Source organism: Rhineura floridana, chromosome 6, assembly GCF_030035675.1.
Source record: "Rhineura floridana isolate rRhiFlo1 chromosome 6, rRhiFlo1.hap2, whole genome shotgun sequence".
NCBI lineage: Eukaryota > Metazoa > Chordata > Lepidosauria > Squamata > Rhineuridae > Rhineura > Rhineura floridana.
This window is the reverse complement of record NC_084485.1, coordinates 23611935-23636956: the sequence shown is the minus strand read 5'-3', so window position 1 is coordinate 23636956 and position 25022 is coordinate 23611935. Positions and strand designations below refer to the sequence as shown.

Genomic DNA, 25022 nt, shown 5'->3' with positions numbered 1-25022 from the left:
AACGCCCGCCCATTGGCTGGCTTCTTAACCGTCTTCGCTGAAGACGAACTGTAATCTCGAGGGTTTTGATCATTTGTTCATGCGCAATAAAAGGGAAAGTGGAGGCTGCTCTTTTCCGCTGTTTTAAACGGTGAACGAGAGAGAAAGAGATTAGCCAGCCAGGATACTCCCCGCGTGCGCTGTCAACGTAACGCAAGCACTTCTCTTAGAGACGAGCTGATTACGTAAAGTTGTCGCACCGTCCCTGACGGGTTGGTTGCTCTTTTCTCTTACGCAAGTGGCGTATCGAGTTAACCACACAGCCAACCCCACAGAGCATTTAGTCGCCTCCTTTTCTTTCATCAGAGTGTGATGGAATGAGGCCAAGACTGAGAGGACCAAAACCTCTACCCTAATATTTGAGTGAGGTAGTTCCTATGTCCCTTATGAGGGCAGCTGGCAACACTGCGGCGCCCTTGTGGGTGACACATCAGCCAGTGAAACTTGCATGAAAGCACAAGAAGAAACTGGATCTCAGTTTTGTAACAGTGGCCAGATGTCACTGCATATTTCAAGAAAGGAATGACAGGCCAGCAGGGCTGGGCCGGAAACAGTGGCTTCCACTTGTTCTTTGCTCCTCCGTGGTGAAGGTAAAAAACAGTTAATGGGCCGCCATTTTGTACAGGAAGTGGCTGTCCCCAAAGCATGAGTTCATCAGGCAAATGTGAAAGACTGTGAATGGCCATTTTGAAATCTTTAATAATGTGCAGTTATATGCAACTGTCAGGACTGTGTGGTCACCCAGCCAGTAGGGCACACTTCTGATTCATTGGTGATCTCCAGGTGAAGGGTAGCATTCGCACAAAGAAGACATAGCACATCTCTTCTTGCATCCAGATCAAATTTAAAACTGGAGTTTTTCTCCAAAAGAGAATGTTGGACTGTTGTTTTCTTGTATGAGCCCAAGAGGAACAGGCGGTGTTGGGTAGATGGATGCTATGATTCTGTGTATTCCCACTGATTATAAGATCGGTTTTACAGTTTGTGGCATCAGAAAAGGGTATGTGTGAAGGCAACATTGACCACTTTTTTATCAGAGCAGTGGTATTTAATACCCCAAGGGATCTATTCAATTTGGTTATTAGGCTACTGTACCAAATAAGGAACAACTTGCTGCTGAAAGACTTTTCTGTTAGCAGGACAAATGTGAAAGAATATTGAGCAAGGTTAAATTTCCCACAACAGTCAACTCCATATGATGGACATTGCACCTTTATCTTATCAAGCTGGCAGTCAGTCATTGTGTTATACAACAGAATTGTTAATAGAGACAACCATGCCCTTAAGATGCACACTCTGCTGTCTATGTATTTTGAAAAACTACCATGACAGGATATGAGTGACTTTGGGGAACAGGAGCAGACATAAGATTAATGTGTGCCTTCCAAGATAAAGGCCATTTACATATATTTGAATTCTTGAGGACAAGCCAGCAGAGAATTTAAGAGGGCAGTGTGAAGGACGTGTAACTGTGAAGAAGAATGACAAGTCATCGTATCACTCCACCATGTGATAGGCGGCAGTTTCCATGGGGCATGAATAACATGGCTTCATCTACCAATGAACCACAGCCAATGCGACTGCCATTTCTTGAGGCTGATGTAAGTAGAACTGTTCCATGAGATTGTTGGTGTGGGGTATTGGGGCAAGCTGCAGTAGATTGTCAAAGCGAATATGCCCAAGATTCTGCTGCAAGGTCATTCTCGAGATTTTCTGTCATTGAACAGTGTTCGTTTCTGTCTGCACCATTGTCTAAGGTTGCAGTCCATTGCATATTTGGGAATAACTCAGTAGGACCTCCTGAATTAACATACAAAGGATTAGATTTCACAATTGCAACTCTACTCACTTTGGAAAATTTCCCATTAAACTCACTGGGGTTTACCTCTGGATAAATGTGCCTGTAAGCAAGAATACCAGGGATGTGCTTTATTTTGGAGGCCACCCCATGTTTCACACTGTCTGAGCACTAGTGTACATTATGTCCTTATTTTACAGGGCCATGGCACTCAACCATCTGTTTCATATCTTTTAGAATGGCAGTGCACCTCTAGATATGAAGAGCTGACGGAGGGCAGATACTGTATACTGCCCTACTTTCAGCCAGAAAACAAAGCCCAGGAGGTCTAATTTTCAGACTTATAATTTTCAGTATTATTTTTGTTAAATTTTTGGAATCTTCTGCTGGAAGTGGCAGCAGAATTATGGATTAGGCTTTACAGAATTGATCATCTCTTAAATTAAACCTCAGCTCCTTTAATTTTGAATGACATAACTATAATTGCTTTGCACAATTTTTTGATATTGATCCTTAACGTAAATTGGATTTCAGCTCGCGATTTTTTTTTCCTGGCAAGGCTTCTGTGCCTCTATCATCTTATGATAGCCGGAAAGACAAGAACAAAATATTTTCCCCAGGATGGAGGTGCAGCGCTACAGAAAGCTCCACGTGGCAAACTTTTACCAATAGTCTATCCCTGGAAGGCTTTTCCGGGCTCGTATTTCAATAGTACTGTTGGCGCATGCGTGTAAGTTCACCAGGGCTCGCTTTCCCCTCCTTCCAGCTGCGGCTTCAATCGATGTGTGGAGGTCCGATGCAGCAGCCTGTTCGACGGAGCGGCCCTCGGTCCAGGTTGCTGCCGCCACCTCCGCCTGCTCCGCTCCTGCTGCCTTTCCCGGCCCAGCCTCCTATCGACGTTGTCGGGCTTCCAGCAGCCGTTTTGAGCGGAGATCGACCAAGGCCAAAAGACGGGCTGGTAAGAATTCGGTTTAGCTTTTCGGGCCCGACAGTTTTGGCAGGTCTTGTCTTGGCCGTTTCTTGCACGTGGGAGGCCAGAGGATCCACTGCTTTTCCCTTTAAGCCGCCCCGCCCCGCGATCTTTGTCATGATAGGTTCGTTGTTCTGGGAGGGAGAAAGCGTGCATTTCAGCGGGGGCAATGGCTATAATAGAATAGAGAAGTCAAGAAAAGGAGGGAACGTGGATGCAGTGGGGAGCGTCTGTGTGTCGCGGAGTGCTATGAATATGAGAGGTAGATTGGGGTAGCCTGCTTATGTGAAGCAGCAATTCCCTACAGTTTCTTCTGAGTGCGCTCTGCCTAACACAGCGGAACTTGACTTCCAAGTAAATATGAATAAGATTTCGTTGTAAATAACTTCGTTTTGATACCATACATGGAGTATGCCATGTTCTTAAAAAGCTTTTTATTTTATTTTTTTTATTAATTTTTATTCAAATTTTCCAAAAAAAAAAAAAACACAAAACAAAAACAATTATACAAAAAAAAAATGTTGACTTCCGATTTGTCACAGATCAACCATAGGTCTACAATATATAACAATCCTGTCTCTAAAATTATATTACAAAATCACTTTCCTCCAGTAGTTACCTTAATTAATCATCAAATCTCATAAACATTACCTTATTCTTTCCACAAAAAGTCCAAAAGAGATATCAATTCCTTGAGAGATATATCTTTCCATTTTTCTCCAAATAAACATGTCGCTTAATCCATCTTGATTCAAATCTGTTAGGTCCAGTAATTTCAATAGCCATTCCTCCATTATCTATATTAATTCCATCTTCCATCTTCAATAATCCTGTTAAATCCAGTAATTTCAGTAGCCATTCTTCCATTATCAGTATCCCATAATAATCTTGTTGTCATAGCCATAATCCAAATAAACATATCAATTAATCCATCTCGTCGAATCTATTAGGTCCAATAATTTCCATAACCATTCTTTCATTATCAGTATTAATTCCATCTTCCATCTTCAATAGTCCTGTTAAATCCAGTGGTTTCAGTATCCACTCATCCATTATCAGTATCTCATGATGATCTTGCTGTCATAGCCATAGTCATATAATAAGAGTCTGATGGGAATTTCCCCCTTCACAAATATGTCCTTGCCATCAATTCTAAATATGTTGCTGAAATATTGTTGTAAAGTCACTTCTCTGCTCTTCTTTTTTACAAAATGCACTGGCTCATCTCTTAAGAGTTTTTCCATTGTCACATATTTGTAATTAATTCCATAGATTTTTTTCTATGTCAAGCTCCATCACATCATTCCAGTCAAGAAAATTATCCAAGACGTTGATAACTTTATCACTAATATCTTCATTAGTTTCTTTAGAGACAACGTTGAATTCCAAACAGTAAACTTTATTTCTAACATCCGTAAACTCCAGATCTTTAAAAAGCTTTTAAAAACTTTGTTCTCTTCTCTCTCTCCCCTGTCATCCCAAAGTACAAAAATAGTGTTGCTGAATCATACCTCATGTCTATTTAGCCCAGTATTCTGTTTCCAACAGTGGTCAGTCAAGTGTCTCTGGGAAGCCTACATGCAGAGCATGAAAGCAGTAGCCCTCCCCTGTTGCTTGGATGTGAGCAACTGGCATTCTGAGGTGTGCTGCCTCTCAACCTGGCAGTTACATTTAACTCTCATGGTTAAATATCTTGATACTATCTTTTTATAGATTATTCTGATTTATTTTTATCTCATTGATTGCTTATTTATTGAATTCTTGCTGCTTTGTTCTTGTTTTTAGTAGCACTTTAAAGAAATATTTTGTTGAAGAAAGAAGTATATAAATTCTTTTAAAAATAAAAAGTAAACATAAATGCCTTCGTACTACACATGTAAGTAGTTATTTTCTCTTTGTTTCAGACTGCTGGAAGACAGCCATTGCTCACAATGTATAGACCAAAAGTAAGCCTGAAAGACAGGCACCAACTTTACAAGCTGATTATCAGTCAGTTGCTATATGATGGATATATCAATATTGCTAATGGTCTGATAAATGAGGTAAAGCCACAGTCTGTATGTGCACCCTCCGAACAGTTATTGCATCTTATTAAATTGGGTAAGTTGTAAAACCTTGAGCTTAAGGTCCAGAATGTGCCATTAGTTTTATATTGTTGACACCATTAGACCACTATTTTAGATGGCATGTCAGAACATCAGTAACCAAAATATTTCTTTTGTCTCTGGATAATTAGATCATGAAAGTTCTCTGTAGTCACTGAACAGTCTTCTAAAATGATACTGAGCAAATTAATCTGACAGATGCCCCAGAGCAAATAATACTTTACTAAAGAAAAATATAAAATGAACAGTCATATCCTGTGAATCTGCCTGGAGTAGGATATAAAGCATCAAAGACATGTATGCAATGTCTTACATTGCAGTTATTTGTGTTTCAATTACATTGCAAAAGTAGATCAGCTTTTGTATTGGTCTGATAAATTTGCAATCATGCTACACCTTAACTCTCCAATAACCTGCTAACAGTTTTTCACTGTGCAGTGAAGATGAATTGGTGCCCACCTGTTTGTGTGTGTTAAGAAAACTAAACTAGAGGGGCACAGTTGTGAATAATTTTGTTTCACCTTGGAAGTTTTTTAGGGAGCCTTTCTATTGCACAGGTGAGCTCCTCGTAGGGAATAAAAGTTATTAGCGGTATAGTGCTATTAAACAATGATCTACTTCTACAAACTTTCTGAGGCTTCCCTATGCTTCCAGTTGAGGTATAGTGAGAAAGGTTTTTTTATTATATGCTTCTCTGCCATCTATCTAAACAAAAAAAGTGACGCACCAGTTACTTTATTCAGATGTAATGTCAAACTTGGGTGGGTAGTGCATTAACAAGCCCTCCTCCCCTTTTTGTTTTTTACTCCCAAATTTTGGGTTGCAGATAGACTACTGTTTTTATAAAGTTGTTGGCCCACTTTGAATGGAATGATAAAGCTATGGTTTGCACAAAATAGGACATGCAGGAGAGAATGAGCTAGGGAAGGGATGGAGTGTGCAAACCCAAGGCTCACATGTGTCATGCCAAGCTATGCTCCTGCATTATATCTGAACCAAGCCAATATCTGGTGGGCACCAGGATCAGTTTTTTTCAATAAACTGACTGTAGATCTGTGTTTACAAACAGGGCTCTCCCCCCCCCTTAAAATTAGCCTTAGTTCTTGCTTCTCAGTTAAACAAAAAGTCAGTTGGTAGTACATGATCTCTCTCCCAGTCTGCACCTGTGTTAGAGCTGTTTTTATTACTGATTGTTTTTAGTTGTACTGTTTTATTACTGATTTGTTTGGTGCCTTGGGCTCCTTTGGAATGAAGGGCTGGATCTAGACTTAGTAAATTAAGGCCACAGTCCTGTACATACATATTATGGAGCAAGTTCCATTGAACTGAATGGGAGATACTTACTGATTAGACTTGCATAGGATTATGCTATTAATTACTTGAAAGTTCCTTTCCTAAGAGCAGAATTTTGATTGCTGCCCTAAATGTGCATTTATGCTTATACATTCATTCATTGGGACATCAGTCCAGCTTATGAACATGGTGTTGAAGTGAGATTTGAAATTCTACTTGATAACTATTCTGATGTTTTATTGACTATTTGATTTGATTGGGTCTGTGATCGTATATTAATAAACAAACAAGCCTACTTGATAAGCCACATGGGTAGCAGCATATTGATATCCCCCCCTCCTCTCAAAAGACTTTCCAAAGTAGGCTTGAAAACTATTGTAGTAACTGGTGTCTTGCCTGCTTAAAGTTTGGGCCTAGATTTTTGTAATCTCTTTTCTTCCAGGAATGGAAAATGATGATAGTGCTGTTCAGTATGCAATTGGGCGCTCTGATACAGTAGCTCCTGGCACAGGGATTGACTTGGAGTTCGATGCAGATGTACAGACAATGTCCCCAGAGGCTTCTGAATATGAGACCTGTTATGTCACATCTCACAAAGGACCATGTCGTGTAGCTACATATAGCAGAGATGGACAGTTAATAGCTACAGGATCAGCTGATGCTTCAATCAAAATACTTGATACAGAGAGAATGTTGGCAAAGAGTGCTATGCCTATTGAGGTAAATGCTCAAATAGTAATGAATCCATAAATGTTCACATTTGTCAATAAATGTTCACATTTTCTTCACTGGATTTAGGGTCCTCTGGAGCTAACACAAAGAGAGACAATGACCCTAAAACAGAGGGAAATGGTTCAGCTTCTACTTGTGGAGCCGTTTCCAGATAGTAGCTTTGGGTGACTGCATCACAGTTACTCTGTCAGTCAAGCTGTGGGGTGCCACAGGATGCTATTCTGTCTCCAGTGCTATTTAGTTTACATCTGGCAAGTTCATGGTACAGTTTTTGGCAAATGCTGAAGACTTACCTCTTTACCCTGTCCTTTGACACCTGAGATGCATATTTCTAGGACCCACCCTATTTTGTAATTTAAAATTGGTTTTAATTGTTTTTAATGCTGTATTTTAAAATTGTTGTAACCCGCCCTGGGACCTTTGGGTGAAGGGTGGTGGTGGTGGTGGTGGTGGTGGTGGTGGTGGTGATGATGGTGATAAAAAATATGATGATGATGATGATGATGATGGGAGCAGTCATTAGGAGATTTGGGGTGAGGTGCCAGCAGCCTTCTAATGGCACCGAGCTGTATTTCTCTGTAACAGCTGAATTAGGGAGAGGCTATGTATGACCTAAACTGGTGCCTTGATGCAGTCATAAGTTGATTGAGGACCAATAAACTGACACTGAATCCTGATAAAACAAAAACCCTGTGGATGTCCGCACTCCCTCTGAGAAACAGGTACGTAATCACTGTACTTAGAGGCCCAAGTCCCCTCTATAGCACAGAGAGCCTACTACCAATTTCGATTGGTATGTCAGCTATGCTGTTTCTTACACAAGGATAGGCTGGTCACTATGGTCCACATATTGATAACCTCACAATTAGATTACTATAATATTCTGTATGCGGCTCTACCTTTGTGCTTGGTTCACAAACTGTAGCAAGTGTAGAATGCAGCAACTAGAGTGCTGAGCAAAGTACCTAGCTTTATTTATTTATTTATTATTTGATTTATAACCCGCCCTTCCTCCCAGCAGGAGCCCAGGGTGGCAAACAGAAACGCTAAAAACACTTTAAGACATCATAAAACAGGCCTTAAAATACATTAAAACAAAACAACATTAAAAACATTTTTCAAAAAAAAGCTTTCAAAACATCTTTTAAAAAAGGGTTAAAAACATATTATCAAAAACACATATTAACAAGCAATTCTAACACAGACACAGACTGGGATAGGTCTCAACTTAAAAGGCTTGTTGAAAGAGGAAAGTCTTCAAAAGGTGCCGAAAAGATAGTAGAGATGGCGCCTGCCTAATATTCCAAGGGGAGGGAATTCCACAGAGTAGGTGCCGCCACACTAAAGGTCTGTTTCCTATATTGTGTAGAACGAACCTCCTGATAAGATGGTATCTGCAGGAGGCCCTCACCTGCAGAGCGCAGTGATCAAGTGGGTATATAAGGTGTAAGATGGTCTTTCAGGTATCCTGGTCCCAAGCTGTATAGCGCTTTGTACACCAAAGCTAGAATCTTGAACTTGGCCTGGTAGCAAATGGGCAGCCAGTACAATTCTTTCAGCAGCGGGGTGACATATTGGCGATACCCTGCTCTAGTGAGCATTCTTGCCATCGCATTTTGCACCAGCTGCAGCTTTCAGACCAACCTCAAGTGCAGCCTCACATAGAGTGCATTACAGTAATCCAGCCTGTAGGTTACCAGTGCATGGACAACAGTGGTCAGGTTATCCTGGTCCAGAAACGGCCGCAGCTGTCTTACCAGCCGAAGCTGGTAAAAGGCACTCCTAGCCACAGAGGTCACCTGGGCCTCTAGCAAGAAAGATGGATCCAGGAGCACCCCCAGACTACAGACCTGCTCTTTCAGAGGGAGTACGGCCCCATCCAAAGCAGGCAACTGACCAATTATCCGAACTCGGGAACCAGCAACCCACAGTGCCTCCGTCTTGCTGGGATTCAGACTCAGTTTATTGGCCCTCATCCAGCCCATTACCGAGTCCAGGCCACAGTCCAGGACTTGCACGTCCTCTCCTGATTCAGATGTTACAGAGAAATAGAGCTGGATATCATCAGCATACTACTGACACCTCGCCCTAAATCTCCTGATGATCGCTCCCAAGGGCTTCATATAGATGTTAAACAGCATCAGGGACAAGATGGTACCCTGCGGCACCCCACAGTACAACTGCCAGGGGGCTGAAAGTCACCCAATGCTATTCTCTGAGGGTGACCCTGGAGATAGGATCGGAACCACTGTAAAACAGCACCTCCAATATCCATTTCACCAAGTCGGCCCAGAAGGATACCATGGTCAATGGTATCAAAAGCCACTGAGAGATCAAGTAAAAATAACAGGATCGCACTCCCCCTGTCCTTCTCCCATTAAAGGTCATCCATTAGGGCGACCAAGGCCAATTCAGTCCCATAACCAGACCTGAACCCAGACTGGGGTGGGTCAAGATAATGTTTCATCCAAGAGTACTTGCAATTGCTGCGCCACAACCCTCTCAATCACCTTCCCTAAAAAGGGAGTATTTGCAACCGGTCGGTAGTTGTCATAAACCAATGGGTCTAGGGTGGGCTTTTTCAGGAGTGGTCAGATTACCGTCTCTTTCAAGGCGGTTGCAACCACTCCCTCCTGCAACGATGCATTGACCACACCCTGGATCCACTCTATCAAACCCCCTTGGCAAGCTTTAATAAGCCAAGAAGGGCAAGGGTCGAGAGGACACGTTGCTGGCCGCATCATCGCAAGTATCTTGTCTACCTCATCAGGCTGCATCAACTGAAACCGTTCCCAGGTTGCAGCAGACGTTGCACTGGACACCTCATTGGGGACTACAGTAGATGTGAATGGTGCATCAAGACTGCTACGGAGGCAAGCAACTTTACCTCAAAGTGCCTTGCAAACTGGTCACAGTGGGCCTCCGAAGGGTCTAAAACTCCATTTCTTGGAGTTGATGTCAGCAGACCCCTGACAGTATGGAAAAGCTCCACCAGACGGCTACTTGAGGATGAGATGGAGGCAGAGGAGTGGGCCGCCTTCGCCGCCCTCATGGCCACACAGTAGGCACAGTTATGATGTGTTACTCATGCCCAATCAGCCTCACAGCACGTCTTTCGCCACTTGCATTTTAGCCGTCGTCCAGCCTGTTTCATTGCCCTTAGCTCACTAGTGTACCAAGGTGCAAGCTGGGCTCTACAATGCCAGACAGGGAGCTCGGGGGCAACCGTGTCAAGATCCTGACACGCCTCACTGTTCCACAGTATGACGGGCTTCAACGGGGTCACCTGCTCTATCTACTGGGAACTACCCCAGGCATTCAGGAATCCTGTGGATTCCATTAGGCTCCAGGGGCGGACCATCTTAATCTGTCCACCACCCCTGCAGGGAAGGATCAGAGCCATAAGTCTAAACTTCACCAGGAAGTGACCTGACCATGACAATGGGGTGACATCCACCCCCTCATCTCTAGACCACCCCTTCGTCCATCTGGAGCAAAAACCAAGTCGAGGGTGTGCCCTGCCCTGTGTTGGACCAGTAACAACTTGAGACAGCCCCACGGTCATCATGGAGGCCATGAAGTCCCAAGCCGGAACACTAGAGGCAGCCTCAGCATGGACATTGAAATCACCCAGCACTATTGTTCTGGGCTCCTCCAACACCACAGCTGAGACAGCCTCTGCCAGCTCAGTCAGAGAAGCTGCCGGACAGCAGGGTGGATGATATACCAGCAACAACCCTAGTTTACTGTCTCCTCGGCCCGGCACCAGGTGCAGGCCCTCACAACCAACTCCAAGACAGAGTGGTTTCCTGGTGACTGAAGATGGAAGTTCTGTAGACCACAGCAACTCCTCTCCCCCCCCCCCCGTCCCTGCAGCCTGTGCTGGTGCTGCAGCGAGTATCCAGGTGGGCAAAGTTGGGTTAGATCAATTCCTCCAAGCTCACCCACCCAGGTCTCGGTAATATATACCAAATCGGCACCTTCATCCACAATCAAATCATGGATGAGAGTGGTCTTACTGTGTACCGATCTGGCGTTAAACAACATCACACACAGGCCAGTGGACACAGCAGATGAGCAACGAGGAACCCATCCATGAGAGAAGTAGCAGCAATGAACAAGGCGCAGATAACCTTGATCTCATCTTCTATGGTAATTCCCCATCTCCCCATGGCTATATTTCCCTCTGCCCATAATCACTGAAATTGGGGTGATATATTTACACATATTACACCTGTGTTTAAGGAACTGCAGTGGCTACCTAATAGCTGTTGAGCCATATTCAAGGTCCTGTAATTGACATAGAATCTGTGGAACAATTCAGGACCAGGATACTTGATGGGCCACCTTCCCCTGTACAGACTTGATTGATCTTTATGATTATTGGAGAAGGCCATGGGTGGTGCATTGTTTCTAACAGCATGGACCTTCTGGAACATAGTCCCCCATGCAATGTGAGTAGTGTCAACTGTGTTGGTATTTTGCATTGCCAAATAAAACTGTAAAGTCACAAGGTTAGAAAACAAATATACATACTTGTTCTGCCTTCAAAATTATTTGGATTTTATAATGAGCTTTTATTCATGGAAAACAACATTGGTGTGATAAACATTTCTTGATAATTAAATTATTAGTATGAGTTTGTCCTTGATAATTATATTATTAGTACGAGTTTGTCCATTTTTATTGACAAAGAGCGTTCCAGATATAAAGTAATATTTCTGAATATGTGAAATAACCTTTTTTATATATCTGTTACTATGTAATCCACATAGGCTTGGATCCTAGCTAGGCTTCCACAAATACAAGTTTCTTTCATTGATAGATGGGACCAAGATCCCTTCCTTTGACATTGGCAAAAGAGGGAGGGAGGCAATTTTTACTGATTTCCCTCTCGCACTACAGCCCTCTCCCAAACTGTAGATGTTTGTGGGGCACAGAAGGCTGCAGGGAGAACTGGTAACTGATTCTAATGCTAGCATAGCCACAGGCATGTAAAGGTTGGATTAGTCCTGATCTCGTGAGTTTCATTTCTCACTTGTAAGATAGGTTATTAATTACTCTCTGCAAAGAGCTGTTTGGATATGTATGAAAGATTGTTACATACTTTAAGAGCACTGCGTAAACAGCTGGGGAAAGATGCAGATCTTTTGTGTCCTCCATGAAGGTAACTCCATCCAGATAAATGTGCAGTATTTTCTTGTGTCTTAGTTCATGTAGCTAAAAGGCTGTGCTTACTCTACTGTGTTTCAAAATGTATTCTTCAGGTTATGATGAATGAAACAGCTCAGCAGAACATGGAGAACCACCCTGTGATTAGGACTCTTTATGATCACGTGGATGAGGTTACGTGTTTAGCTTTCCATCCAACAGAACAAATCCTTGCCTCTGGTTCAAGGGATTACACACTTAAATTGTTTGACTACTCAAAACCATCTGCCAAAAGAGCCTTCAAATACATCCAGGTTTGATACTTTAGTCATAACTTTATAAGGACTAGCAAAAGTAACTGGCCTTAATATTGGGGGGGGGGAAGTGACTTTGGAAGCCTTGTTGACGGTATTGAATGGTGTGTGCCAGTGTTTGCAGAATTAAGTCCATCCTGGGGTTCAGAAAAAAAATCAGTTTCTAACTTCCAATCATAAGAGCACAAACGATATTCTAGATAAAGCTATTCAAGCTTCTTAGTTTTAAGTCTAGTAGCCAAACTAGCTATGAAATGGACTTCTCTTTTTCTTTCCCCCTGGCTTTTTAAACTGAAAAGCAGCGTCAGCAACTGCTGCTGACAGCGGAAGAGCAGAGTGGCGGAGGGCAGAACTGATTAAACTTGTCCCTTTCAGCCTTAAGGTTTTTTATATGTTGATACTGATTGTTGTGTGTGTGGTTTAAATGTAGGCTTTCAGGATTTGTATCCTGAAAGGTGGCGTGTATGTATAATTTAAATTTCTCTCCTGCCCATCCTCCATGAAAGAGACCAGGAAAACAAGAGGTAAAACACTAAAAAAATCTTAAAACATCTTTAAAGAATCTCTGTTTTTAGGGGGAAGGGGGAAGATGTGGAGTCTCCATATATTTTGCCCCTTGGGAAGGCCAATACAACTGGGAAATGACCGGGGAAAGAATTAAGTGGCTTCTCTATGTTCATACTAACCACCTGCCAAGGTTCTTCACTTACGAAGAAACTAACATTGAACACCATGAAAATTTGATCATCCAATCCATTAGTGCAGTGCTTATCCCACCTTGAAAAACTGGAACAAGACCGCAATAGATCTGAAGTGGTTTGTGACTTCCATAAGCAGAACTAAACACTTCAGATTCTGTTCCCTAACACTAGTCTTGCTAATTGCTTCAGAGCATGAATCTTTAGGAGGTGAGAATAGTCTTTGGGAATATACAAAGTGGGAAATAATTGATTTTTTAAAAGGTATGGTTTGGGCACATTTTCCTTTTCTTCAGAACCTTTTTTTTTAGCTGTAGTAATCTCACCACTTATGAATTTTCTGTGAGCACTTAACTATTCTGTATGTGTTTTGGCAAATCTGTCACTTTGTTGTGTGATTTCCCTTTGAATGAGTCTTGTCTGACTGCTTTAGATAGCAATGATCTTCTGTGTACTTTACTGTGGCCAGCACAACTTCGGTATTGTTCTAATAGGAAGATGCCTTTTAACATTAATCACCTATTTTCCAACTAAACAGGAAGCAGAAATGCTGCGATCTATCTCTTTCCATCCTTCTGGAGACTTCATTCTTGTTGGTACCCAGCATCCTACCCTGCGACTGTATGATGTTAATACTTTCCAGTGCTTTGTATCTTGCAATCCTCAAGATCAGCACACTGATGCCATATGCTCAGTTAATTACAATGCAAGTGCTAACATGTATGTAACAGGCAGCAAAGACGGATGCATCAAATTGTGGGATGGCGTTTCAAATCGTTGTATCACTACGTTTGAGAAAGCGCACGATGGGGCTGAAGTCTGTTCTGCCATTTTCTCCAAGAATTCCAAATATATCCTGTCTAGTGGAAAGGACTCTGTAGCTAAACTATGGGAGATATCTACAGGGAGAACACTGGTCAAATATACAGGTGAGTAGACTGTGCCCTGAATAATACATTCTTTCTTTCTCTCTCATAATCTTAGCCATGATCCTATCAGCCATCACATCTGGTTAAATGTGTTTTAATATGTTCTGTGATACATGTGATGATTTTCTGCTACACACAAAACTGAGCTACATTTGAGGCAATCACAGTTTTTCTACCGTTGTTCCTTGGCTTAAAATCAGAAGGTTGCTTTGTGAACATGTCTAAAGCAATTTTGTATGCAGGCACCTTGCTCACCTAGTTCAGATTAACTAGCACAGAAGAGTGATGTTAATGGGAGAAGAATTGGACAGAAATGTAGGGATGTTTGTGCATTTTTTGTTTGGCTGAGCAAATTCCTATCATTTTATGTAAGCTCTTCCGTTCATGAAATTGGGGGCTGTAATGGCCTGCTTCCTGAGTTCAGTACTTGTCCCCACACCTGCAATATGAGATGCTGCTGCAGTAACATAGAATTCCCTCAAAAATTAGGAAACTATTTGAATTTACTTCTCTGTAAGAACTTGCATATCTTGCAATTTCAGTTTCAGTTTATAACATGTTAAACCAGCAGGGTGCAGTCAAGTCCTGGCATAAATCCACTGTCAGAGGCAATATGCCTCTAAATCCCAGTTGCTAGGAATCGTAAGCGGAGAGGGTGCTGTTATACTCAGGTCTTGTTTGTGGGCTTCCCATGGGCATCTGATTATTGGCCACTGTGAGAACAGAATACTGGTTTAGATGGGCCTTTGGGCTGATCTGGCACCGCTCTTCTTACAGTCTTACTTAATATCTGTTACATACTTCCTTCTTGAGTAGTTGGAATATGTCATTTGTAGGAAAACAGTACATTATCTTGATCTGAAGTTTGTAATTTGTTGTTTTCTTACTAGGTAGACTTATCTACAAGCCATCTAGTACACTACTGGGTTTCTTTCTAAGATAACATTTCTTATTGCCCTTGTATGTTGTAAGCAACAGCTATTTTGGTTCACATGAATAGTATGAGTTTATTAATGTTTTCAGTCATTAGAGTTTATCAGAGTATATTGAAGATCTTGAATGAGATGCTTTTCTTCATGGGCATCATGTGCTAGAAACTAGTGCATCTAATGCATGAGACTCTAAAGCAATACTGGTTCCATATAAGCAACATGTGTAGGTAAACTTCAGACCTCGCAGTATCTTGTACTGTGAATAATAATGCATTATTTCTGGGTGGTATATTTTGACATTTTTATCTCACTCTATTAAGAGCGTTGAAAGTTGTTTATAGGCAGCCCATACCTGGGAAGTAGATAAACCTTAGTAAGGTTAAAGGCCCTTAGACCAACTGTCTCAGAATCATGAAGGAGTTTTATTTACCAGGTAATGGACACACATAGTTTGTACAAATATTTGAGGACTAAAGTCTTGCTACATTATACTGGAGTAAATGTTCAGTATTTACGACAGTATTTAAGACGTGTTAACCTGTGCCTTTCAGATGTTGTTGAACTGGAATTCCCATCAGCCCCAGCCAGCATGGCCAATAGTCAGGGATGATGGGAGTTGTTGTCCTGCAACATCTGGAGGGCCATGGGTTAGCCATCTCTTATTTAATATTTCATTGAGTGAACAAGGAAGTGTATCCAAGCCCCTTGCAGTATTGATATTTCGTGTTTTTGTTCTTCAGAAGTTGCAACCAATTTAGTTGGTTGATTCATTGGTGTTAATTAATGGACACATTTAACAATTTAACTATTAAAATAACCATATCATATCTAGCTAAGAGATTGTTGGAAGAGGACAGAGTTTTAAGGCTTTGTATAGAGCTGGGATGCCAGTGTACTTGTACTTCTCCCAGTTCTTCCATTAAGTTCTGGAAAGGACTGCCTGAACAAGAACAACGAATACATGGAGTAGGCTTTGCTATTAAAAATGATCTTGTGAAGCTCTTGTCAGAAGTTCCTACTGCATTAATGAACGACTCTCAACTCCGATTAAAACTCGCCAAAAACCAGCAGGCAACTATTCTAAGTGCTTATGCACCAACATTAGATGCTGATGAAGACATCAAGGAAAAATTTATACCCAGCTGGACACCATCTTATCAGAGATACCTAAGGAGGATAAAATTATTATCCTTCTGGGTGATTTCAATGCAAGAGTTGGGTGTGATTTTGATTTATGGCCAGAAATCATTGGGAAAGAAGGAGTTGGCAATAGCAACCTGAATGGCATTCTACTTCTGACTAAATGTGCAGAGCATAATCTTGTTATCACAAACACACTCTTTCACCAGAAAGATACATTTAAAACATCATGGAAGCACCCTCGGTCGAAGCACTGGCATCTCCTGGATTACATAATTGTCCATGCCAGAGATTGTCAAGATGTACTCCTCACCCGGGCCATGACGAGTGCCAGTTTATTTTTCTAACTGGGTATTTTAGCATATTTAATTAGTTAAGGGACCCATCAATTCTTTGGGCTATGTTTCTATTCTCCTCAAAAATCTCCTCCTTCTGATACTAATTCTTGCAACCTGCTCCTCATTCTCTTGTTTATGGTTGAGCTTCTGTGGAAGATCACTTGGCGCATTTGGTCAGACATACCGTCTGTCCAATATTGAGTCGGGAATACAGTTTTGTCCATTTATAGGAAAAGATGACTGCATACAGTGCTGATTGGCTAGAGCCTGTGACATCACAAATTCACCTCTTCTCTTGAGAGTTATTTTTTAACTTTATTGGATGGGGTGCCAAAGTAACTTCTATATGCATAAACTGTCAAGCAGTGTTTTCAACAGCTTCAAAAAAACGGTCAAGCATTTCTCCTGAAGCACAGGATAAGAAGCAACACTGAAAGCTATATTAGTCAGGTTGGATCGGTTTGGAAGCAAGTACATTTTAAAAAAATGTTTCTTATTATACAGCCACCTCTTCCTTTGCCCATCTCCAATCCGCTCCTTCCCGCTTCTCCTCCCCCATGGTCAGTTTTACCTTTCCTAACCATGATTGCATAGGAATAAATCCCATTGAACTCAATAAGAATGCAAATGATCAGACCTGCCTTTCCCTCCTCCTCCCCTTTTCCTTCTTCCCCCTCCCCTGCCCACTCCAGGCCTCCCTCCCCCCCAGTCAGTTTTACCTATCCTATGCATGATTGCATGGGAGTAAATCCCACTGAACTCAATAAACATGCAAATGATCAAACCTGTCCTTCTCCTCCCCTCCTGCCTGCTCCCCTCCCCCTCCTCCCCTCTGCCCTTCCTCCCCTACCTCCTCCCCTCCTCATCCCCTGTGGTCAGTTTCACCTATCCTAAGCATGATTGCAGGGGAGTAAATCCCACTGAACTCAATAAGCATGCAAATGATCAATCCATTCTCAGCAAATTTGCACAGGATCCCATTTCTTACCTCACGGATTAAAAAGCTAAGAGGCAAAAAACCTTGCACTTTAAGAATGCACCTATAGCCAAGAGATATTTCTATCACATTTTAAAAAGCAGAGAAATTGGGCAGCTATAGTGAATGGGGAGCAGGAGACCTGACTTCCTCTCTGAGATATTGTACTGCCCTACAAATTTGTCAAAATGCAAACACAATTTGGGTTGGTCTTGGAAGAATTTGGTAACATTTGCCTCTGAGCATATGGTGAGTGGTAGCAACACCTACAATCAGCCCAAATAATAGAAAGTAGACATGTGCTGTACTGATCTTGTTTTAGCAGGGAGGAAGCAACATTATTAAGACAGATGGTCACTTTAAATATGTCTGATTTACTTTGCAATTTTAGTGAAGTTTCCTATAGGAAATCATTTTCTTTTGTTTCTATTTCTGTGAATATGTGAAGTACAGCAACACTTTGCAAAACTTACATTAAAAAACTCCAAACATAATTGTGGAATAATGGTACTGACTATTATGGAAAATAGTCTCCAGTAGATATCAGGAGTGTCTCAGTTTGCACAAGATAAAACAGTGGGAGATTAAATACATTCTAGCAAAATTCTAGGTGTGCTCTGTTTTTAATTGACTGTGCCCACCTTGCCTTAAATGGCTTGGTTTAAACATAGCAGGCTGAAAACATGCATCTTTTTTCCAACAGCTAGAGTCATTGCTGAAGTAGCAACATACTGTAATCAGTCTGATATTACATCAAACTGCAGTTTCAAATTCAACTGTTCATGCACCCAAAATAGAAATAGAACATAATCTCCATTTTGAAACACAAAAGGCTGTCTTCACCATCAAACAGAGCTTGGCAAAGTCACTTTTTTTGAACTACAACTCCCATCAGCCTAAGCCAGCATGGCCACTGGATTGGGCTGGTGGGAGTTGTAGTTCAAAAAAAGTAACTTTGCCAAGCTTTGCCATCATATAACATTGACTAATAAAAAGGCTTTGAAATTAATGAAAATAAATTTGACACAGATTTCTAGGATGAATAATGAGGGAAATAAAATTTTCTCTGTAGAAATGTTAGTAACACAGGAAAGAAGCAAAGTAAGAAGAACACCAACAAACATACAAAAATATAATTCTCTATCTTTGGAGATGGCAGGTGTTGCCACCACTCACCATATGCTCAGAGGTACATGTTACCAAATTCTTCCAAGCTACACAGGAAGTGGATTGGACTGTGAAAGACCAAGCCAAATTGTGTTTGCATTTTGACACATTTGTAGGGCAGTACAATATCTCAGAGAGGAGGTTGGTCTCCTGCTCCACTGGTGCATTCACTAAAGCTGCCCAATTTCCCTACTTTCTAAAGTTTGATAGAAATATCTCTTGGCTATAGGTACGTTCTTTAACTGCAAGTTAAATTAATTAATTAGTGAATTAATTTTTCAGGTAACAATAGAAATGAAAGGTGAGTGGGAGAAGCTGGACTCCTTGTGCATCTCCCGCCAAATCCTGTTTTTATGTATGTCTGTACATGCCGTTTAGTGTATATTAGTTTTCTTTCCAAGTGTGTAACAATCATCTGTTTAGCTTCCTTTTAATTTTTCAATTTCACACTAATTTTTAGAATTTCTGATGTAATCTTATTCTCAAACTTTTCTCCACATTCTGCAGCTTCTTCCACTATAACTCAGATTTAACCAACAAGAATGTTTGACTACCGCTTTCCTGTTTCTTCTTTTTTTTAGATGGTGAAATTTGAATACTTAAAAAAGTGTATATAATGTGTCACAATACTAATAGAAAAATCATACTGGGGGGAGGGAGAAATCTGCCCCATACCTACTACCATTTCCAAGCCATGCCAGCTTGCTGCTGTGACTGTTATTCTTGGTTCCCTCCCATTGCCTCCAGTGGAAAGAACTTGTCTCTCAGGCTGACATAGTTTCTGACTCTGTTTTCTTGGAGAGAATGAGGAAGCCTTAGGATCCTGTGAATCCTTAGTTGTCCTGACATACTCCCAAACATTTTCATCTCTATCACTAGTAGAGCAGCTGTGGTGGTTGAAAACTCCAGCGCTGATCAGGGAGGATCTTCAGCAGCATAGAGAGGGCAGTAAGCAATATCTTACGGCCCCTGAGATGGTCTCCTAGGGGCCATAGGATTACACCATAAAAGTATTATTTAATGTAATGCCTTAATTTAATTTGGGGAAGAATGTGCTACATATAAAATAATACCTTAGAACTATAACTTAATCTAATTTAGTCCTAATTCCTCCTCATCTAACAGTCCTATTTCCCCCCTCTAGCTTTAAACATTCTTTTAATGATCATAGTAAGGTCAGTGCAATAAGGATTGTTCTAGTCCAAACTTCCCAAATTTACTGGCTTTGGTTATGGATAAATCATTACTTAGCAAAGACACAGATTCAGTGCTTTCACAGCTGACAAAACATTTAGGATGGGCCCATCAGATCCTGATGGGATCCAGTTGGTTTTTAGAATTCTTTCTAGGAGGATTTCTCCATGGTTGCCAACAGCTGCAGTTAGTTAGCTTATTGGCTTCTGGAGTGAGAGGTTTGTTATTGACACAGTAGCTGCTTGGTATCCTTGTTTTCTGCCTTTCTGTAGGATCTCTCTGGTATAAGGCACCGAAATTGCCATATAAGCACAGGTAGCAAAAGTTGTGCAACTATAATCTTGCAGAACATGACAGAGTAGAGGTTTATGTAATAATAGTGGCAAGGAGTCCTTTCCTCTGCTATTGTCACAGCTACAGTAAAATTTCTCACAGAGCTATTCAGATTGGTATGAGAGGTAATGTCATGCATTATCCCACCCAGAGACTGAAACATGTACAGCCTGCTGTTACATGCTTTGCACTTTATAGATAACATTGCTTGCACCTATAATCATGCCACAGAGCAGAATCTCATCTGGAACCACCATTGGCAACCTCTTATCACAACTACCTGGATTGCCATTAGCCAATTTATTCCTCTTTCATGGTATTGTATGAACTTCATATAATATAGGTCTTGCCTGTCACAATTGCTGAAAGCCAAATGGGAAAGGCTGTTGTTGCTGGAAACTGTTAAAAAGTCAGCTTACCAGGAACATACCTCATTCTTGCATCTTTTAAAAAGCAGGCTGAACTACAGAACGTGAGGCTCTTCGTAGCGTGGATTATAGACATTATCTGCTGTCTGTAGATCGCTATGTATATGAAGTTGCTATTTAAAAAAAGCAACTCTCTTGTAATGATGTATTTTAAACAGTTGTAACCCACTCTGGGTGGAGGGCAGGTAATTAATAATAATAACAGTAGCAGTAGTAGCGGCAGCAGCTTCATTGCAATTGAGGAAAATGACAACTTCTTTGCAAGTTCTCTTTTAAAAAATAGCAGTGATGATCACCAACTTGGATGGCTTTAAAAGAGGATTAGGCAAGTTCATGGAGGGTAAGTTACTAGCCATAATGGCTGTATTCTACCTCTACTGTCGGAGGCAGTATGCCTCTGAATGCCAGTTGCCGGGAATCTCAAGTGGGGAGTGTACTGTTAGGTCCTGGTTCTGTGCTTCTCATAGGCATCTGGTTGGCCACTGTGGAACAGGATGCTGGACTAGGTGAGCTATTGACCGGAGCCAGCAACCTCTTATGTTCTTATGGTTATTCTTATATTTTTGCCTTATTGGAGGGAGGGTGAGATGATTGAATTGACACTTGCACCATTACTGTCTGCTTTCTGGGATGAATATAAAGCAAATTTCCTAAAGCCTTGTTTTGTCTGGTTTTCAGCCTAGGCCCAAGACTAAGACTCCCCTAATAGCCCTGGTGGCCAATCATTTCTTCACACAGACAGGGGGATTACAGTTGCGTTGTTCCTGTTAGATCTCTCATCTGTCTTGTCTTTGGTATGGCAGAAAATCAAATCTTGTTGAATGTGGGACTTGATAAATGTAATAGTCCTGCCAGGTTCCATTCATTAGTGGTCTTATGTTCTGAAGGGGGGGGGATAGGGAAGTGTGTGATAGCACTGTAGGAACTGACTTGTGCAGTGCCACAACTCGGTGCCATCTCTTCCATCGTTTAACATTTTTATGAGGCCATGAAACAATCATGCATAATTCTTGGACTGAGGTGTGATCAGGATGTGGATGGCATCCTTCTATTTTTTTCTTGCTCATTGGATTGAGGAGCATCAGTATTGGTAGTGAACCAAGGTTTTGTACTTTTGGTTAACTGGATGAGAGTGTATAGTCTGAAAATTGAATCCAGACAAGTGTAAATGGTAGTGGTTGATATTCTCTAAATTTTGGAACTTCTGGATCAACCTCAAGGGCAGCCTCACTTAGAGTGCATTATAGTAATCCAGCCTGGAGGTTACCAATGCATGAACAACAGTGATTATCCCGGTCCAGAAACTGCCGCAGTTGGTAAAAGGCACTCCTAGCCACTGAGGTCACCTGGGCTTCTAGTGACAAAGATGGATCCAGGAGCACCCCCAGACAGTGAACCTGCTCTTTCAGAGAGAGTATGACCCCATCCAAATCAGGCATCTGACCAGTTATCCGAACTTGGGAATCATCAACCTACAGCAACCCCACCTTGATGGGTTTCAGAAGTAGTTTATTGGCCCTCATCCAGCCCACCACAGAGTCAAGGCACCAGTCCAGGGCTTGCACGGCCTCTCCCAATTCAGATGTTACAGAGAAATAGGTACTGAAATTCTCTGCATCGTGTTCTAGTGAATTTGGTGTTCCAATGAATTTGGCAATGTTCGGTACTTCACATGAAAGTACATTTTCACAGTGAGCTAAGCATTTTAGTTAATGCAATCCTTTCTACGTCTTGGAGAGTACAGGGATGTTCAGTGTTTGTTCAGTGTTACCAATTGTTCAGAGTACAAATAGTTCCAAACAAACCAGCATGGTCAGGGGTGATAGCTCCAAAAAGAAAAAGATCTGGTTTCCTACTAAACTATTAAAATGTTATGAACCTTTATAGCTTTATAAAAGAATACATTTTGCTTATTGTTTATGTATATTGAATTCCCCATTAGCTATATATGTATGTATGTATAAAATTCCCCATCACTAATACGGCTACCTGTTTGGAAATAGGTAATGAGGTGGCAGTTGAGGCCCAGAGAATACGCTACCACTTGCTATCATCTACTCTACAACTGTTCCCTTAACAACCATCATTCATGTTTCTTCAGCCTCCCGTTTGATTGCTGCAATGTGCTGTACATAGGTAGCTGTTTGGGAGCATTCAGAAGCTTCAGTTGTGTGAAATATTGCAGACTGCTTTCTGTTAGGAATTGTGTAGTGGGGGATACAGCATTCGGTACTGAGCAACTGCACGAGCTGTGTCATAGCTTCCAGCTACATTTCAAAGTGTTGACATTTTCATGGCCTGATCCTTGCATATCTTAAGATGTATTTCCCAGTATGAGTGTGCCCAGTTCATCTGAGGAAGTCCAACTCCCAGGTACTATTAATTTGGAGTAGAGTACTTTCTGTGGTAGACTTGGAGCTGCTGAACACCCAAGGATCTGAGTTTATTTTATTTATTTATTTATTTATTTTAAAACTTATATACCGCCCGACTAGCAATAGCTCTCTGGGCGGTGAACATAAATACAATAAAATACAAAAACATCACAATCTAAAATCAAATTTCACAATCTAAAAAACTGGATAAGCTAAGATCAAATTACAAACATTACAATCATTAACATAGAATTAAAATGCCTCAGAGAAGAGAAAGATTTTAACTTGGCGCCGAAAGGATTATAGTGTCGGCGCCAAGCACACCTCCTCGGGAAGACTATTCCATAGTTCGGGGGCCACTACTGAGAAGGCCCTTGATCTTGTCACCGCCCTCCGGGCCTCCCTATGGGTCGGGACCCAGAGGAGGGCCTTCATAGCAGACCGTAGTGTACGAGCCGGTTCATAACGGGAGAGGCGTTCCGACAGATATCGTGGTCCCGCGCCGTATAAGGCTTTGTAGGTTAGTACCAACACTTTGAATCTGGCCCGGCGTTGTTCTGTGCAGGCTTAAAGGCGAGCAAGGATTTTTATTTTTTATGAAGCCCCTTTCTGAATTTACTGATAAAGATTCTGTTGATTATTAGAGAAAGTTTTGATTGGATTTTTGATTGGATTTTTCTCATATTTGCCAATGTGGGGTCAGCTGGCAAAGAGTGGGAAGAGCAATACTTTCTTTAAATACATAGTTTGATACTAAGTATTTATGTTGCTACCCGTGCAGGAGCTGGTTTGAGTGGACGCCAAGTTCATAGGACACAGGCAGTCTTCAACCACACGGAAGACTATGTGCTTCTTCCAGATGAAAGGACCATTAGCCTCTGCTGCTGGGACTCACGAACAGCTGAGCGACGGAATCTTCTTTCCTTGGGGCATAACAGCATAGTTCGCTGTATTGTCCACTCTCCTACCAATCCTGGCTTCATGACTTGCAGTGATGACTACAGAGCTCGATTTTGGTACCGAAGATCAACCACGGACTGAAGTGGCAACTGTAAAATAGTTGCCTCAATTTTATTCTTTTTTTATTTTAAAAGCTTTACCATGACTGAATTTAAGTAGTATGGACTGCGTTTTCTCAAGAAATAAAACAAATCCCTACTAAAAGGACAGTTTTAAAAGTTGTGACCATGTGTAGAAAACAACTAGGGCAACTTAAAACATTTTTTTCATTAGCTAATTGTGTAAGTTTCATAGGATAGGTTGCCCACTTTTGGTAGCACAGCATGGCCTTCTTTATATTTTTTTAAACTCTTTGCTATGTTTCATTTCATGCACAGTTAATGCTGTTTTGTTGTGCGTGTTTTTCCCAGTCTTCTGATTGTCTAGGGCAGTGTTCTTCAACCTTGGGTCCCTAGAAGTTGTTCGACTACAACTCCCATTAACTCCAGCCAGTGTAAGCCAATGGCCAAGGATGATGGGAGTTGTAGTCCAACAATATATGGGGACCCAAGGTTAAAGATAAGTGGTCTAGAGTTTTGATCTGGAATTTTGTACCATGCTTTTGTTCTTTTTTTACTTATTTGTAGATACTTAAGGTTCTCTTATTAAAACTCATTCTTAGTATGGTGTGTCTGAGTTTTCTCATAATTGGCTACTATCCTGTGTCTACATTGTATTCCCAATAAGGAGTACAGTATCTAAATCAGGGTTGGAAAATACTGTTATCGCAGAATGCCAGTAATTTTTTAGGGCCTTGCGTTGAGCAACTGCTTGCTTGCTTTTTCCACCCTCATTTGAGGTAGGTTTGAAGGTGATTTTTAAGGAGAAAATATCTTGCCACTGACATACATGATGGATTGTAAAGTGACAGATTTTTTGTTTTGTTTTTAAACTGGAATTTAACCTGCCCTGTTCCCAAAGGCTTGAGATGGAAAAGTCCATCTAGAAAGAAATAAGATTATTAACAGCGCTTTTTGAAAGAAAACCCATCTTCATCTTGATGCCAAATCCTCGTTCGAAGATGCTCTTCCTAAGATTATCATAAAAAATATTTTCACATCAAGGTACTTTGAACCAAAAGGATCCTCCATGCACATTCTCAGATATTAAA

The 25022-nt window shown here is 41.3% G+C and overlaps 1 protein-coding gene across 3 annotated transcripts; it reads left to right on the top strand.

Moving 5' to 3' along the window:
- Positions 1-109: 109 nt before the first annotated feature.
- On the top strand, positions 110-24535 carry CSTF1 (cleavage stimulation factor subunit 1). 3 transcript variants are annotated; one of them, XM_061631210.1, is made up of 8 exons: positions 110-629; positions 1463-1640; positions 2604-2795; positions 4712-4907; positions 6648-6925; positions 12205-12402; positions 13639-14029; positions 23694-24535. In XM_061631210.1, the coding sequence occupies exons 2-8, from the start codon at positions 1521-1523 to the stop codon at positions 23951-23953; spliced, it is 1635 nt and encodes a 544-aa protein (XP_061487194.1). In that variant the 5' UTR covers positions 110-629; positions 1463-1520; the 3' UTR covers positions 23954-24535. The 3 variants fall into 3 exon arrangements, with proteins under 3 accessions (XP_061487194.1, XP_061487193.1, XP_061487195.1); XM_061631209.1 differs by having other exon boundaries at positions 110-1640; XM_061631211.1 differs by lacking the exons at positions 110-629; positions 1463-1640; positions 2604-2795 and adding an exon at positions 2989-3161.
- Positions 24536-25022: the final 487 nt, after the last annotated feature.